At 51.4% G+C, this 14,414-nt stretch overlaps 1 protein-coding gene across 16 annotated transcripts in view; it reads right to left on the bottom strand.

The window, feature by feature from the left end:
* Nucleotides 1-13,318, bottom strand: part of FGFR2 (fibroblast growth factor receptor 2) — a 103,212-nt gene extending 89,894 nt beyond the window's left edge. For 9 of the 16 annotated variants that reach the window (XM_004751803.3, XM_004751810.3, XM_045068900.1 and 6 more), the window contains exons 1-2: nt 12,854-13,317; nt 8,613-8,904 (exon numbers count right to left, since the gene is read on the bottom strand). In XM_004751803.3, coding sequence (XP_004751860.1) covers nt 8,613-8,781 — 169 coding nt within the window. In that variant the 5' untranslated portion in view covers nt 8,782-8,904; nt 12,854-13,317. Of the gene's footprint in view, nt 1-8,612; nt 8,905-11,209; nt 11,543-12,853 lie in introns of those variants that run through there. The other 7 variants (XM_004751806.3, XM_004751805.3, XM_004751807.3 and 4 more) reach the window with 2 other exon arrangements.
* Nucleotides 13,319-14,414: the final 1,096 nt, after the last annotated feature.

Below are 14,414 nucleotides of genomic sequence, written 5' to 3'. Positions count from 1 at the left end.
TCACTTCCAATGGTCCTATCAAGTGACCCCACAAGGGTATAACATGCTAAGGACTGCTCAGCACCGTGCCCTCAGTCATGTGTGTCCCCTCACAATTTCCCTCCCTTCCCTAAATTCTGGAAGCCTAACTACTTGAGCCCCAAGGAAAGCCCAGCAGGCTGCCCAGGGGAAATCACTGGGCAGACTTGGCCGGGATGTCCGTAACATACTATGGCCCGGACAGAAGCAGAGCCTGCTACACCCCAACCCCGCTCCCAACCTCCACCCCCGGTCTCCACCATTCTTCACAGGGCCTGATGACAACCCTTTGAAAGCCTCCAACAAGAAAAAGAAAAACTCTTTCCTTGCCCAAATATACGGCTCTCCACGAAGTGTGTGTCCCACCATGACTGCAGAGCTGCCACCCATATATTCAATGGGGAAAAACAGGTCAACCCTGAACCATCTGGACTACAACCAGCAAGGTGATCAGAGCACACTCCTGAAGTCCAGACTTGGAAAGACCGTACAAAAATAAAAAGGGTCGGATAGCTTAGAGCACCCATTCTATTTTAATTAACGTAAATGCCTCTCATCAGAAGATTTATCATTATACGTGGTAGGGTAAATATACCTGAAATATTGGTTTTAAATCCTCTACCGAGTTGCCTGGGTGGCTCAGTCAGATGTTAACCGTCTGACTCTTGGTCTCGGCTCAGGTCCTGATTTCAGGGTCATGATCTCAGGGTCATGAGATCAATCCCCAAATCATCCGGCTCCGTGCTGGGCAAGGAGCTTGCTTAAGATTCTCTCCCTCCAGGGGCGCCTGGGTTGCTCAGTGGGTTAAGCCGCTGCCTTCGGCTCAGGTCATGATCTCAGGGTCCTGGGATCGAGTCCCGCATCAGGCTCTCTGCTCAGCAGGGAGCCTGCTTCCTCCTCTCTCTCTCTCTCTCTCTCTGCCTGCCTCTCTGCCTACTTGTGTTCTCTCTCTGTCAAATAAATAAATAAAATCTTAAAAAAAAAAAAAAAAAAGATTCTCTCCCTCTACTTCCACTGGCCTAACTTTAAAAAATAAAAAATTGAAAAATGTTTAAAAATCCTTTATCATATTTTTACATATACAAGAAGTAGGGATGGGTAGAGAGAAAAGTAGCATTTACTGAGCACCTCTCCTAGGCCAAGAACTCCAGTAAGGGCTCTACCTCCATTTGCATTTAATCTTCATATTACCCCCTTTCCCGGAGACATTATCAGCCCCGTTTTAGATAAAGGGAGGCTCGGAGAGATTATCTATCTTATCCAAGGTCACAGCCCCAGAAGGTAGAGGAGAGTGATTCAAGCCTGACTTGCCGAACTCCCAAGGCTAAGTTCCTTCTGTCTCCAGAAAACACAACACAGGCCATTCAGTATTTTATTCGTTTCTATGGGAGGGGGGGAATAGATGAAAAATTTTAAGTTAATTTTAGAGGGGCTTTTTGGTCTTTAAAGATTTGAGTGATATTAACTTTGAAACATTAAGAACATTTAGGATCCAAATTCAATTGTACACCTACCTCCTGTCAGCTAAGAATGCAACACGTTTTGGCGGAAACCCAGGAAGCTTTGGCGAACAAAGAGGAAGCCCTTGAACACCGCCAGCCACACTCCTATGAGGCAATCTCACCATCAACTGAGAATCTGAAGCTTCAGGGTTTTCAAAAAAGGCTAAATCCAAAACTTTAGGAGCTGCAATGACCCTTATTTTCACTCTAAGGCCCCTCTCCACCCTGCTCTGCACCCAACAGGCCAAGACGGCCTTCATGATGTCTACATATTCTTAAAGCAGGACACCTGGCACCTGGTCATGTATGGAAATCCTTAACAGTGAACAATCATGTGGAAAAGAGAGACCCTAGTACCACAAAGCAGGAGCTCTGGTGTTAGAAAATAAATATGACAAAAAAAAAAAAAAAAGAAAATAAATATGACAATTCATATAGGACTTCTTGGTGTCAGAGGTCAGGCCTGAGTTTCCTTCTTTCCAGGGAATGTGATACATAAGTCAAACAAATAAATATGTACCTTGTCCTCATCCTGAATATATCAGAACTTTCCTATACGTTGGTTTTTTGACCTCCTCATAAAACATATTCACTGTAACCTGAAATTTCATATATGTATTCCATTCGTACAGGACTTAGAATTTACCATTCTTTAGCTGAACAAGGGGTTAAAGGAAAGAATATGTCACAGCCTAGGTCCCTGACTCAGTACAAAAAGAATCTGAAATTTACAATATTCCCATGAAGTGGCAAAAATCCAGAATGGGGCGTAATTACTTATGTATTCCAAAGTGGAATAAATGACAACAGTTCACACCCAACATCTTACAACTCTGTCCTGGTGCAAGTTTCCCAAAACCATAATCACCGAAAACCTACAGCATGCCCATTTTACATAACATACTCTCTCCAAGGGCAGCCAGTCTGTCCAGAGAATTAAATACCCTTTTGCACAAATATAGAAGAGGTAAAAGCTTGAAGTTACATAAATGAAGCCCAGTGAAACCCATTTTGGGTTCTCTATCATGTCCTGTTAAAAGGGGTAGTCACGGGGGCACCTGAGTGGCTCAGTGGGTTTGGTCTCTGCCTTCTGCTCAGGTCATGGTCTCAGGGTCCTGGGATCGGGGCCCACACTGGGCTCTTTGCTCAGCAGGGAGCCTGCTTCCCCAGCCTCTCTCTCTCTGCCTGCCTCTCTGCCTACCTGTGATCTCTCTCTCTATCAAATAAATAAATAAAACATTTTTTAAAAAGTGGGAGGTAGTCACAAATCAGAGCAAGGAAGGGGTAGAGAAAAGGAAAAAAAAAACACTTGGGAAAAGTGTAACCTTTGTTCATTCCAGAAGGCATCTCCAAGACACACAGGATCATTATAGCAAAGAGGCCAACAGCTTGTTCAACCAGACTCATTAAAGAGCCTGGCCTCAGGCTCCCTTCCCTACCTCCTTCTTTACACATTCCCTAATTCAAGAAGGCCAGAGCTAAACCAGCTGGGTCACTCCAGGTTACCTGGGTAAGCAGAAGGAAGAGGCCATTTTGTGGAGACTCTACAGCAGCCAGAAAGCCTCAAGCCTCCACAGGAAGATAAAAAAGAGTTGCCCCAAAATGGAACACGAGTTTTACCGAGCTTTAAAATCTCATGTCCGGGGCCCTTAGTGGGCTCAGTCTGTAGAGCATGTGACTCTTGATCTCAGCATCATGAGTCCAAGCCCCACGACGGGAACAGAACTTACATAGGAAAATAATAAGATAAATAAAAATACTAAAATCTCAAGTCCAAGAGCCTCTAACAAGTCCAGGCTGTGTTCTTAGGCATTTACTCATCTTGGATATGACGATGCTGAAGGATGATTACCAAGACTCCCCTCACCCCCCTTCAGCTAAGGCCAAAGTTTCAGCCCCTACGTCAGGCTCACTGTTCAGCCACATACAGCCTCTAACGTAGTCACCATCAGTTAAAAGAAACTCACTGAGAGGGCAGGTCAGAGGCCTTGAGGCAAAGGCATGATGAGCAGCTTCAAGCCATGCCATTAAAGCTGAAAAAAACACAGCCACTGCTAAACCTCAGTAAGTGGACACTGCAAATGGATAAAAAGGAATACAGAGCCATGGGACGCTCAGGGCATGATCCCAGGGTCCTGGGATCGAGTCCCACATCGGGCTCCCTGCTCAGCGGGGAGCCTGCTTCTCCCTCTACCTGCCGCTACCCGCCTCCCGCTTCTGTTCACTCTCTCTCTGACAAATAAATAAAATCATAAAAAAAAAAAAAAGAAGAAGAAGAAAAGAAAAACCCAAGGCTAAAGTCAACCCTCCTCAAGGAAAACAAATAATAAAGATCACAGGAATTTCTGTACAGCAGCAGAAAACGCCCTGCATCAGAATCATTTGTGGGATCACCTGAAACACTTCCCCAAAGAATTTCGGAGTTGCCTACCGAGCCAAGTCACCATAGTAGGACTCCAGTCAGGACCGTGGCAAGTAGCACACCAGTTTTACTTCCTGCCTGGGGCCAAAATCTGATTCCCCACATTCTCCCTGAAAGACTAAAATCAGGCAGCTTCCATGGAAATGGAAAATCAGGCCAGACTGTGCTGAGAAAGGGTGGTAGCCTTTTTTTTTTTTTTTAAAGATTTTATTTATTTATTTGACGGAGAAAAAGAGATCACAAGTAGGCAGAGAGGCAGGCAGAGAGAGAGGGGAGAAGCAGGCTCCCCGCCGAGCAGAGAGCCCAATGTGGGGCTCGATCCCAGGACCCTGAGATCATGACCTGAGCCGAAGGCAGAGGCTTAACCCACTGAGCCACCAGGCGCCCCTGGGGTGGTAGCCTTTTAACAATTACCCTGGATAAGTCAACATCCAAACAAGACGTCAGGTTGCAAGGCTACTGGATACATTTTATGGAGAATATGAACAGGGAACAGGACTCTTCCTGACTCAACGCCCTTCCGTCTCATACTGGAAACATCACCTGCTGGATTGTTCTGGTTATCTGAATTCTCACCCTCAGCTGGGTCAGAAGGACTTGGAAAGAAACGCTTCTGGCTTCTCGCCAGGGAGTTCATCCCATAGTAGGTACTCAAAGTGTTCTGGCTGGTTAGAATAAACGGGCAGAACACACACACACACACACACACACACACACACTGAATCTGGATCAGAGTGAGCGAGTATAGAAACTCAGCTTGCCAAATTGTCACTCTCAAAGTAATATTAAGCATAGTTCTCTGTCTCTGAATTGTGAAATACTTTATATACTAATAAAGAGTGTGTACTTCATTGTGTGTTTAACTGCATAAGCCTGCATTTGGTTTAACTGACCCAGAGTTAAGTCCTTGTTCCTGAGCTAACTCTCCAGGTCCAGTGGACTCTTGAATATTAACACTTGCATTGAGGAACAAAGACGCAGATAATACAAAACAGAAGATTATTTTAAATCAATCACTCTTGGTATGCGGACACATTCTTTTTTTTCTCTTCTTTTAACTTGCAATTAAATGCGTGTGGCTGGCGTTGTGGCATCTGCAACACTTCTAATAAAGAACTTAAACCATGCTGGAAAAATCTGAACTTCGAAAGTTCTCCATGTGCGTCCTACACTCGCCCACTCTGCTACTGAGTTTTGGACCAACTCACATCAGTCCAGGACAGCATCACCTCTTAGAAGGTGGCCAAAAAAACCTGGTTTAAAAAAAAAGAAAAGAAAAGAAAAGAAAAACTACATTCTTCCCAGGTTGTTGCTCTCCAGAATCACACTTTCTGGAGGGTGGGAAAGTAATTAGGGGTTTGGGGTTGGAAAAGCCCTTTTATTTTAGCTCCTACTGGGCTGCTGTAAACAAAGATATCATTAATGTCAACAATGACTTAATTAACCAGAGTAGGTGACAAGAACTCGAAAGAGCCACCTCCTCCCCGGGATAATCAAGCTTGACTCTACTTTAAATAATGGGAATATTAATGAACAGAACAGGACTTGGCATTGAGGACTGCCCCCCCCCTTGCATCAATAACTGAATTTATAGCCTTCAGCCATTCCTCCACAACAATGAATGACCCACTGGAAATATTCTTTTTTAATCAGGGATATTAACTAAAATCTCCTAGAGATTATTTGCTGCTCAAGCCAGCTGAGTAGATCCAACCCTACTGTTTGTTTCTACTTCATCGTGTCCAGAAGACAAATGGCCCGTGATGGACGATAGGATACGATGATAAAGGATCATGTTGTACAAAGGATCCTCCCGTCTTAGGGCTCAGGCTCCTTGCTGGAACTCACTCGCTTTTTTCCCTGGGTGCGATTTCCTCCAGTCCAGCCTAACAGACCTCATCTAATCTCAGCCTCCGAATTAACAAACTGGAAAGTCTTCCAAGGTGGGGTCTGGTGCAATAAAAGGTTAAGCTTAAACTTATATTAACCAAAGGTATAGTCACACTAACCACAGGGGACAGGCTGGGACTGGCTCCATGGCCTAAACTAGAGCTGTCCCAGTCAGTCGACTGGCTTCCAGCTAACTCTTTTTTCATCTAGAATTAGATAACCTTCCTAATAACCTCTGACCCTAAAGCAAAACTACCTGCAATGGAAGAACTCAAATCGGTTGCCGACATGGTACTGACAGACCAGGACAGACCAGGGCGGCCCAGATGCTCCAGAAAGCAAACACGGCTGCCTGGAGTCACAAAGGGCCTTCTCCATGACAGAGTGACTTTCTTCCCAACTGTCCCCAAGAGCCTCCACGATTCCTGACATTATGGCAACTGGCAGGACCAGCCCACACAGGACAGAGCAGACACGTGAGCCCATCTCTCGGGCCACAAGGAGGCTGACATGTCCTGGGTCCCCCGCAGACACCAGGCCACACACTGTCCACACTCTGCTCCCAGGGATGCTGAAACGTCCTGGTGATCTCTTAACGTAAGGAACCAGAAGCCTCCTGACGACGTTAACATACACAACGTTAATGAAGACCTTTCAAGGTCACCTTATCAAACCATGGGAGGGCAGGAAGGAAAACAGAGGGGCGGGGGTTCCCATGCTTTCCCAAAGCCAGTCCTCTGCGGGTCTGCGCCTTCCATTTAAAACGTCTCACAACCCTGGACACAAACTTCACAGAAGCTGTGAGCCCAGAAAAATGCATCAAACATCTTTGGCGAAGTATTTCCTATAATTTGGGGGAACTGGCGAACTACCCCACCCCCAACCCCCAAGAACAGCCCCAGAACCCTGGTTGGGAAGACCTGCTTTCAACAATACTCCCATTGTTGGCGACAAATTTTTACACAAAGAACCTTTGGGGGCATTTTATCGCTGTCCATGGTTTCTGCCCCTCTCTCCCCCACCTCATTCTTCCTGCATATTTTAAACTTTCCTCAGTAATTAAGGAGGAGAAAAGAAGTCCTCCAGGACCGTTTTACACTTTCTGCTGAGATAAACTCCCAAGAATATGCTGCCCTGAGAATCGAAATGAAAAATGACAGTTTCTTCCTAACCTGGGCCATTCCGGGCACATCGGGTGGGAAATCCTGGCTCAGCTGCCTGGCTGCGTGCTGAGCCTCGTACTCAAGGGAAAACCAGCAATTAGGAAACACATCGATTTTAATTATTAGCAAAATTAAAGAAGTACAGCCCTGACGTTCAGAAAGCAGGACCTTTTTCTCTCCCTTTAAGCCCTGGAGAAAGGTACTGCCTTTGCAAATCACACGTGTGCTTACGTTCCAGCACAGGTCACAAGGAGGCTGTCCCCTCATCACCGTAGCTAGAGCCTGTAAGTGCCACAGACACAGACTCTTGCCAGACTCCTCTCCCCGAGAAGCTACTGTGACGTCACCGCACCTGTTCTCACGAGGCCTCTGTGCCTCTGTGTGAGACACAGCATCTGGGCAGAGCGCGACTGCTCTGGGTAAAATCAGGGCCGTTTTAGAAAAGCCGTTGCTCTTTCCTATCCCTCCATGAGGGTCCCACTGGGAGCCCCTCTCTCAGTGCGGTCACCTCAGGCAGGAATGCAGCCCTCCGCCCCGTGTTGTCCTGACCAGGCTCTCTGTCCTCGGCCAGCCTGTGGCCCCGGGTGCTTTTCCAGAACAGCTGAACTGACCCCAGACCACTCAGGACCCCGGCAGGCCCCCAAAGCGAAGCAAGCACCAGGTGGGCTCTCAGCAAACAGGTTCATTAAGTGGCGATGAGTGCTGGGATCTGCCATTTTATTCTCGGATTACCACTCGAAAAATAACTCAGCTACCAATATTCTCGGCTGATGACAGATTTCAATGCCGCCCCAAGTGAGGGCTTGGCTACTGTCGTCTCGGAAAGACCCAGGAAAGAGGTTCCAGACCTGCCCGGCTGAGTAATTCGCTCCCACTTAGTGTTCGCAACTGGCTTTCTCCCTTGAGAATTCAATTTCCAAAGCTGAAACACCAGTGTGTGGCCTGGTCGACCTGGAAGTTGTCACAGATGTGGGAGACACCCAGGTACCATCACTTACAAATTCACCTCAAACAGAATTTGCAGCTTCTGTGACGTATTGCTGAGGTATTAGGACTTACAGTGGCTTTAAAAAAAAAAAAAAACTTAACCATCAAGCATCTCTGTGAGCTCCAGAAGCTTCTTTTTCTCCTTAGACAATGAAAATAAAATGTCAGCATTTCAGATGTTGGCAATCTCCCTTTGCGGCTCCTTTTGTCAGAAAATAGCCAGTTCTTTACATCCGAAGCAAGACTCTCCCTCCAGTAAGACTGCTCCTGCCGGGAAGGCTCTAGATGGCCTTCACCTAGACGTCCCCCTCCCACAGCTCCCCGGGGCGGGGGAGAAAGGGGAAGGGCCGGCTGCCTCCCTCAGCCCGCGCAGGAAAACAGACGCACACACCGAGAAGCCACCAAACTGGACCCTTCTGACCACAGTGTCACAGCAAGGAAGCGTCTCCCGCCATCTCTGACTTTGGGGGAGGTGGGAGTTGCCAATCTCTGACCTGCCGGGGAGCAGAGAGCCCATGCGCCTTGCTCTTAAAGACTCACTTACAATGCAGGCCTTGACCTCAGGGCCACTTCCCCAGACACATCTCCAAACAAACTTGGTGACCTGAAGGGTGAGAGGAAACAACTTACCTTCCGGCTCTAATGTGGTATCCTCCACGAAATTGAAGGAGGGCCGGGCCAGGGACACGGTTGCCATGGTGACCGCGACCAGGCAGCCGAAGCGGGCCCAGCTGACCATGGCTGCGGCGGTGCCAATCCCCCGTCCTCTTCCATATCTCCATGTGGACGTCACTCCCATCTGCACACGTCGCCGGCGAGCATGGACTGCCAGCAACGCCTCCAGCCTGCGGTGGGCTCCGGAGCCGAGGTGCTCCCGCAGCCTCTGCCGGTCTGGCCGCTGCTCCCGCAGCTGCTGCAGCCTCTAGGGGAGACAGAGTCGGCGAGTCAGTGAAATCCTCCCCAGGGCCAACGGGTGCAAACCCAAGTGGGCTACAACAGTGTCTCAGCCTCTTCGGACGGGTGCCAGCAGTTCCTCGGCATTATCTGCAAACGCCTGGGCCGCACGCCTCAGGGTCCCAGGTGCTCCCGCCAGACCAGTGCCCCGCGGGCCATGTCGGGCTGATCGAAAGAAAGCAGACTTTTAAAAAACGGAGATGAAGGAGTAGCTCCAGGACACAGCTCCCGGCGGCCACTCGGGTTAGGCAAGGCGCACTCTCTTCTGCCATCCACTGTCACCTCTGCAGCCCTCAAAACGCAGAAGCAACACGACCTTAGTTTCAAGGGCAACTACAAAAGCAAGTTAACCAGTGCTCAGGTTGGCAGAACCCGCCTTGTTAACTTCTCTTAGGCCAACGGGGCTTCAGACAGCTGGACGGTGGAGGTGTCTACGTGCAGAATTTCTGCGGGGGCTGCAGCAGAGTGGCTGGCCCCAGGCTCCCTGTAGCACTGGACCAGAAAGGAGACCAGCAAAATAAAGGGAACCCCAGGAAGGCGACCAGAAAGCCCCCACCAGTTTACACTTGTCAGGATTCATTTTCCAATACGGAAATGTATTTCCATCTTTCACCAAGCAGCCACTTACAGGAGAATGAACGGAGCCGCCAATACATTCAAAGCCTGAATCCCCCTCCACTGCCACTACGCGCAACAGCCCCCCCCCCCCCCGTAACTGTCTTCAGCCCACAGGGGTTCGTGACGGAAGGGAGGGGCTGCGAAGGCAGGTGTTTATTAAGAACGAAGGTGATGTGCAAATTACTGCCCTGGTATGTGATTGGGCCAATAACTTCCAATAGGCTAACCTATTAGTTAAGACTTCAAAAATTACAGAGGGTGCTCCACTCATTGGTCTGGCCACCCATGTGACCCAAAAGCAAAGAGAATTGTCCAAGCTTAACTATTCCAAATAACTTTAAGTGCATTCATTATCCTCCATGACTAAGTGCACAACCGAAATATACAAACTTGAGAACATTTGAAACAATCACAGATTGGGTGAAACAAACGAACCTCACTTTGGGGGGGCGGGAAGGAGTTGTAAGGGTGAGAACTTTAATATAAAAATCTCCAAAGCCTGGATTTTTGGCATGCCAACTCGATGTTTCCAAATACTGCCATGTGAGACTTCAACATTGCCTGAGTCTCTCCAAAGCTACATCAGAAAAACTGTTCCTGCTAGCCTTGACTAAGGATTAAAATGGGAAAAGAGAATGCTGCACTAGTTCCTGGGAAGGAAAGAAGAAAACCTCCGCTTCAAAAGAAAGCACATATGAAACGGTGTGATTCAGGGCAAAAGCAAGGAAAAGCGTGTGCCTGTGAGCACACCCTCTATTTTAGGCTTGCTTGAAGGATGTTCCCCCCCCCTCAATTTTCTTTCCTCTTGAAGTTAAGAGCCTCAAAAGATAACTCCGTATCTATTTCTACACACGTGTGGGAGGAAAGTACACAAGCATTCTCATCGATTTACTAAGCATTTCCAGAATGCATGGGAATGTTCTGCCTCTGATACAACTTCATTAAACAATCTTAAATCCTAGCAGGAGATTTCATCCTGGGCTGCTTCCCTGGCCTCATCACACACCTGTCCCGGCGCAGAGGGGCCTCCTTTGCTGCAAGCAGAGAAAACAGGCCAGTGACCTAAACCAGCTAAATCTCACACCATTCATTCATCCCATCGGCTTGTAGGAGAAACTCGAATTTTAGCCATTACCAGCTCGAGGCCCCAGGCCGCCCCCTGCCCGAATCTCTGGAAGGCGGAGGCCTAAGGCAGCAGGTCTGCACAGCTCCTCACTAGAGTGGACACAAGTGTGGAGGGACCTCCTAGGCAGGATAATTAGGTCCCGAGGCTCGGTGTTGGGAACACAGGCCCAGCAGGCTTCTGGCGGCCACAATCCCGGCTTCCTGCCTTCAATACCATAATCCTTCCTGGAGTCTGAGCCTCAGTGAAAGCCCCAGCGTGTTTATTTTTCCCCTTGAAAGGGAACTCTCTTCTCAGCCTGGGCCCAGGGAGGAGTTGTCACCCTCCCTATGATGGACGGCTCTCCGTGGCCACCCGCTCCCCTGGTCCGTTTTCACCTGGACACAAGCCTGCCCCCATAGACGGGCAAACTGACAAGCAAGGGGGCCTGGCTGGCGAGTGGCCCCTATGCCAGGTTCATGTTGAGCTCAATTAACCAAAATACTCCCCAACCCCCCCTACACTCCAAGAAGACAAACCAACACAGTCCTACCTTAACGGAGCTTCTATCGCTGAGCGCTTATCTGTCCTCGGCCGCCTAACCCATGCTGAGCACTTGGGTGCTTTGTTTCTGGTGGATTCTACATCAGAAAAGTCAACAGTGCCAGGCAAGGTTGGGATGCCTGGGTCCCCCCAGGGGGCAGACCTATCAGTGAGCTCAAAGCCTCCCCACTGTTCTCCTTGTCTTCTGAGCTGAGTAATGGAGGAAGCTATCAGGGGTCAAATCTGGGCGGGTGAGGGAAGGGGGGATGGAGAAGAGATTCTTCAACATACAGAAATCTCAAAAAACTCAAAATACAGGCTGATCCAGGACGACAATCCATGCCCTGGTAAATGTTAGCAAGCCAGTGAGAACTTGCCGCAGCTTTGGGGAACTCCTGAGCACCACCAGCCCCTGTTCCATTGTAGCATTTCTTTCATTTGCTTGCCTGGAATATCCTGTTTTTCTCCCCCTTCTTGGGGCGCTAAAGAGCTCAGAGAAATCTGCATTTTAATTGACATTCCAGGGAGAGGGAGAGGGGCGCCTGATTGCTTTTCTATTCAAACTAAACAGGCTTTTCAGATGAAAATGAGTCGCGGCCAGTGGAAGATTTACAGGGATTTGGGACCAGGGGGACAATGGGGTTTTAAATGTTGATAGCGTTTCACACCAAACACATAATGGGTGCCCCGAGTGTGAAAGCAGGTTTGCTTTTAAGGGCAGGTTTTATTGAATTGGGCCGGAGGAAGGCAGGCCCGGAGAAGGGTCTGGCGGGAGCGGAGCTTCGAAGGAAGCGGCGGCGACTCGGCGCGCCCGGCCGGGACCCCGAAGCCTGGCCCTGTGGCCGCGAGGGTGGGAGCCAGCGCCTGGCAGGGCCCTCGGCTGACTCCCCGGCGCGGCCCCGGCGCTGAAAGAATGGGCGCGCAAGTTAGAACTCGCCGGCGCTTTCGACACCCCCGAGCTGCTGCCGGCTGAGCAGGCGGCGAGCTAGGAAAAGTCGGTCCAGTTCGCCCCCTAGCCCCAGGCGCGGGGCGCTCCCTCCAGCACCGACGGCGGCAGCGGGAGAGGGGCGCCGGTTACTGAAACCGGGGAACCCCAGCGGCCTACCCGCCCAAGGTGCCACCCCCCGAGCATAGCCAGCCCTATATGGAGAGGGCGCCGGTCCCATCCAGCGGCTCCCTCCCCGGGAAGGGTCTCCATCCGCCCACCCCCGGCCTGGATGGGACAGGCGAGCGCCCCCCAGACCCCGGAATGAGGCACCCCGACGATGCCCCTCCGAACCCCGGACCCGCGGGGTCGAACCACCAGCGAGGTAGCCCCGCCACTCGCCTGACCGCCCTGGGGTCGGAGGATCGCGCCGGCCCGTGGAACGGCGCCGGCCGGAGTTTGACAGGGAGGGGGTGTCAGCGCCAAAGGCAGATGTCAGCATCTGGATGGGGTGTAAGTAGAGGCAGACCTTCCCGAGGGGCCGCGGTCAGCACGCACCCGGCTCCCCCATCACCTACGCAGCCAAAGAGGGAGGAGGGGGAACAGGCTCCACGGTGCCAGTCCCCCGCGCCCTCCGCTCGGGGGACGGTGCACCCGGCGTCCCGCGCTCCCACGGCGCCAGCTTCCCCGGCGGGCGAGGCTCCCCGAGGCACCCGACGCGGCGATTACCTTGAATGGCAACGCTCCTCGGCCGCCGGTCTGTCCCCGCGCCCGGCGCGAGTCGGGATGCAGCAAGCGACGAACTCGGGGCAAACTCCGAAACCGAGCGGTCCTCGGGTCCTGCCTGCGCCCAGGCTCCGAGGCTTCAGGCGCAGCCCAGGCTGCGGAGGAGCGCGGGCATGACGCCCGCCGGCTGCCCTCGGGTTTGGGGAGCGAGAGGAAGAAAGGACTCAGGCTCGGCGTCTCCTCCCCCAAACTTTGCTCGCAACTTGCGAACGCTCGGGGCGCCCTGGAAAGCCGCGGCCTCGGGGCGCCCGGGCCCCGCCAGCCCGGGAAGAGTCGCCGCGCCGGGCCAGCTACGCCGCGCGCAGACCCCGCGGCGCCCGAGCTTTGTGGCGGCCGCGCTCGCTCGCTCGCCCGCTCCGCACCCGCCGCCCGCCCGCTCGGCTCTCGGCTGCGCTCTCCGCCGCCGCCGCCGCCGCCGCCGCCGCCGCCCCCTCCCCGCGGGTCACGCCCCCGCTGAAACCCGAGCCGTTTCCTGGACGGCGGCGCCCGCTCTGCCAATCAGCGCCGCGCGCCCGGCCGCCCCGACTCGGCGCGGCTCCCGACGCCCGCGAGCCGCCCGAGACCGCGGCCACCGCCGGCCCCGAGAGGTGCGGCGACGGCCTCGCCCCGCGCCACCGCCCCCTCCTTCCCCGGGGACCCAGACCGACGGCGCGCCGGCTGATCGCGTTGGTTGTTTCAGTTCCAGGCAGAAAACAAATGACGACCTGCCTGCCGGCTGCGCGGTGGGGGCGGCGGGGCGGTGGGGGGGGTGGGGGTTAATGCAACTGAAACTTGTGGATGAGAAGGTCTGCAGGACATTGCACTTCTCTGTCCTGCAAAACAGCCGCGGTGAGGGAAGAAACCAACATCTCTGGAGGTCCTCCTCTGGGCAGGACACGCTGAGCAGGTTATTTTTTTCCTGGCCCCAACGCCCCGCAGAAAGTCCTATTCCCACTTTCTGGTAAGGAAACAGGAGCAGAGAGGTTAAGTCATTGGCCCAGGGCCACACAGCCGCTTATGGGCACAGCCTGACTTTGAATCCGGCCTCCCCTCAAGAAAGTCAAAAACAGCAACGACAAAGGGGAAAAAAAAAAAGTGTTGTTTAGTAATATATATCTGGAGTAATCCAAAGAAATTAGAAAGATTCTAAAGATGACTCTGCTATAAATAGCTGTGTGGCCTTGAGCAAAGCAGTTCCTCCTCCTGAATCTCAGATTCTTCAACCGCAAAATCAGATTCTTCAACTAAATGCCAGGCTGCACCTGGTTTAAGTTCATGTTTTCCATTTACCTTTCTCGGGAGGCTGTGGCAATGGGGTAATTTATTTTTTAATACACTTTCTCTCCTCCCCACTCATCCAGCTCCTAAGCTTTTGTGCTTAAGTCCAAGACAATATAGATAAAAACCTTAATTATTTTTCTTTAGAAAAGGTCATTAAACCCCAAAGTGCTTCAGAATGCTTTTGAGGCCTGAAGATAGATGGAGTAGTGAGTACAAAACTGACCTGGAAAATCGACTTTTCCAG

Source organism: Mustela putorius, unplaced genomic scaffold (assembly GCF_011764305.1).
Source record: "Mustela putorius furo isolate JIRA1106 unplaced genomic scaffold, ASM1176430v1.1 tig00003909_pilon_pilon_pilon, whole genome shotgun sequence".
NCBI lineage: Eukaryota > Metazoa > Chordata > Mammalia > Carnivora > Mustelidae > Mustela > Mustela putorius.
The sequence above is the reverse complement of the archived record's forward strand: the minus strand, read 5'-3'. Positions and strand labels throughout refer to the sequence as shown.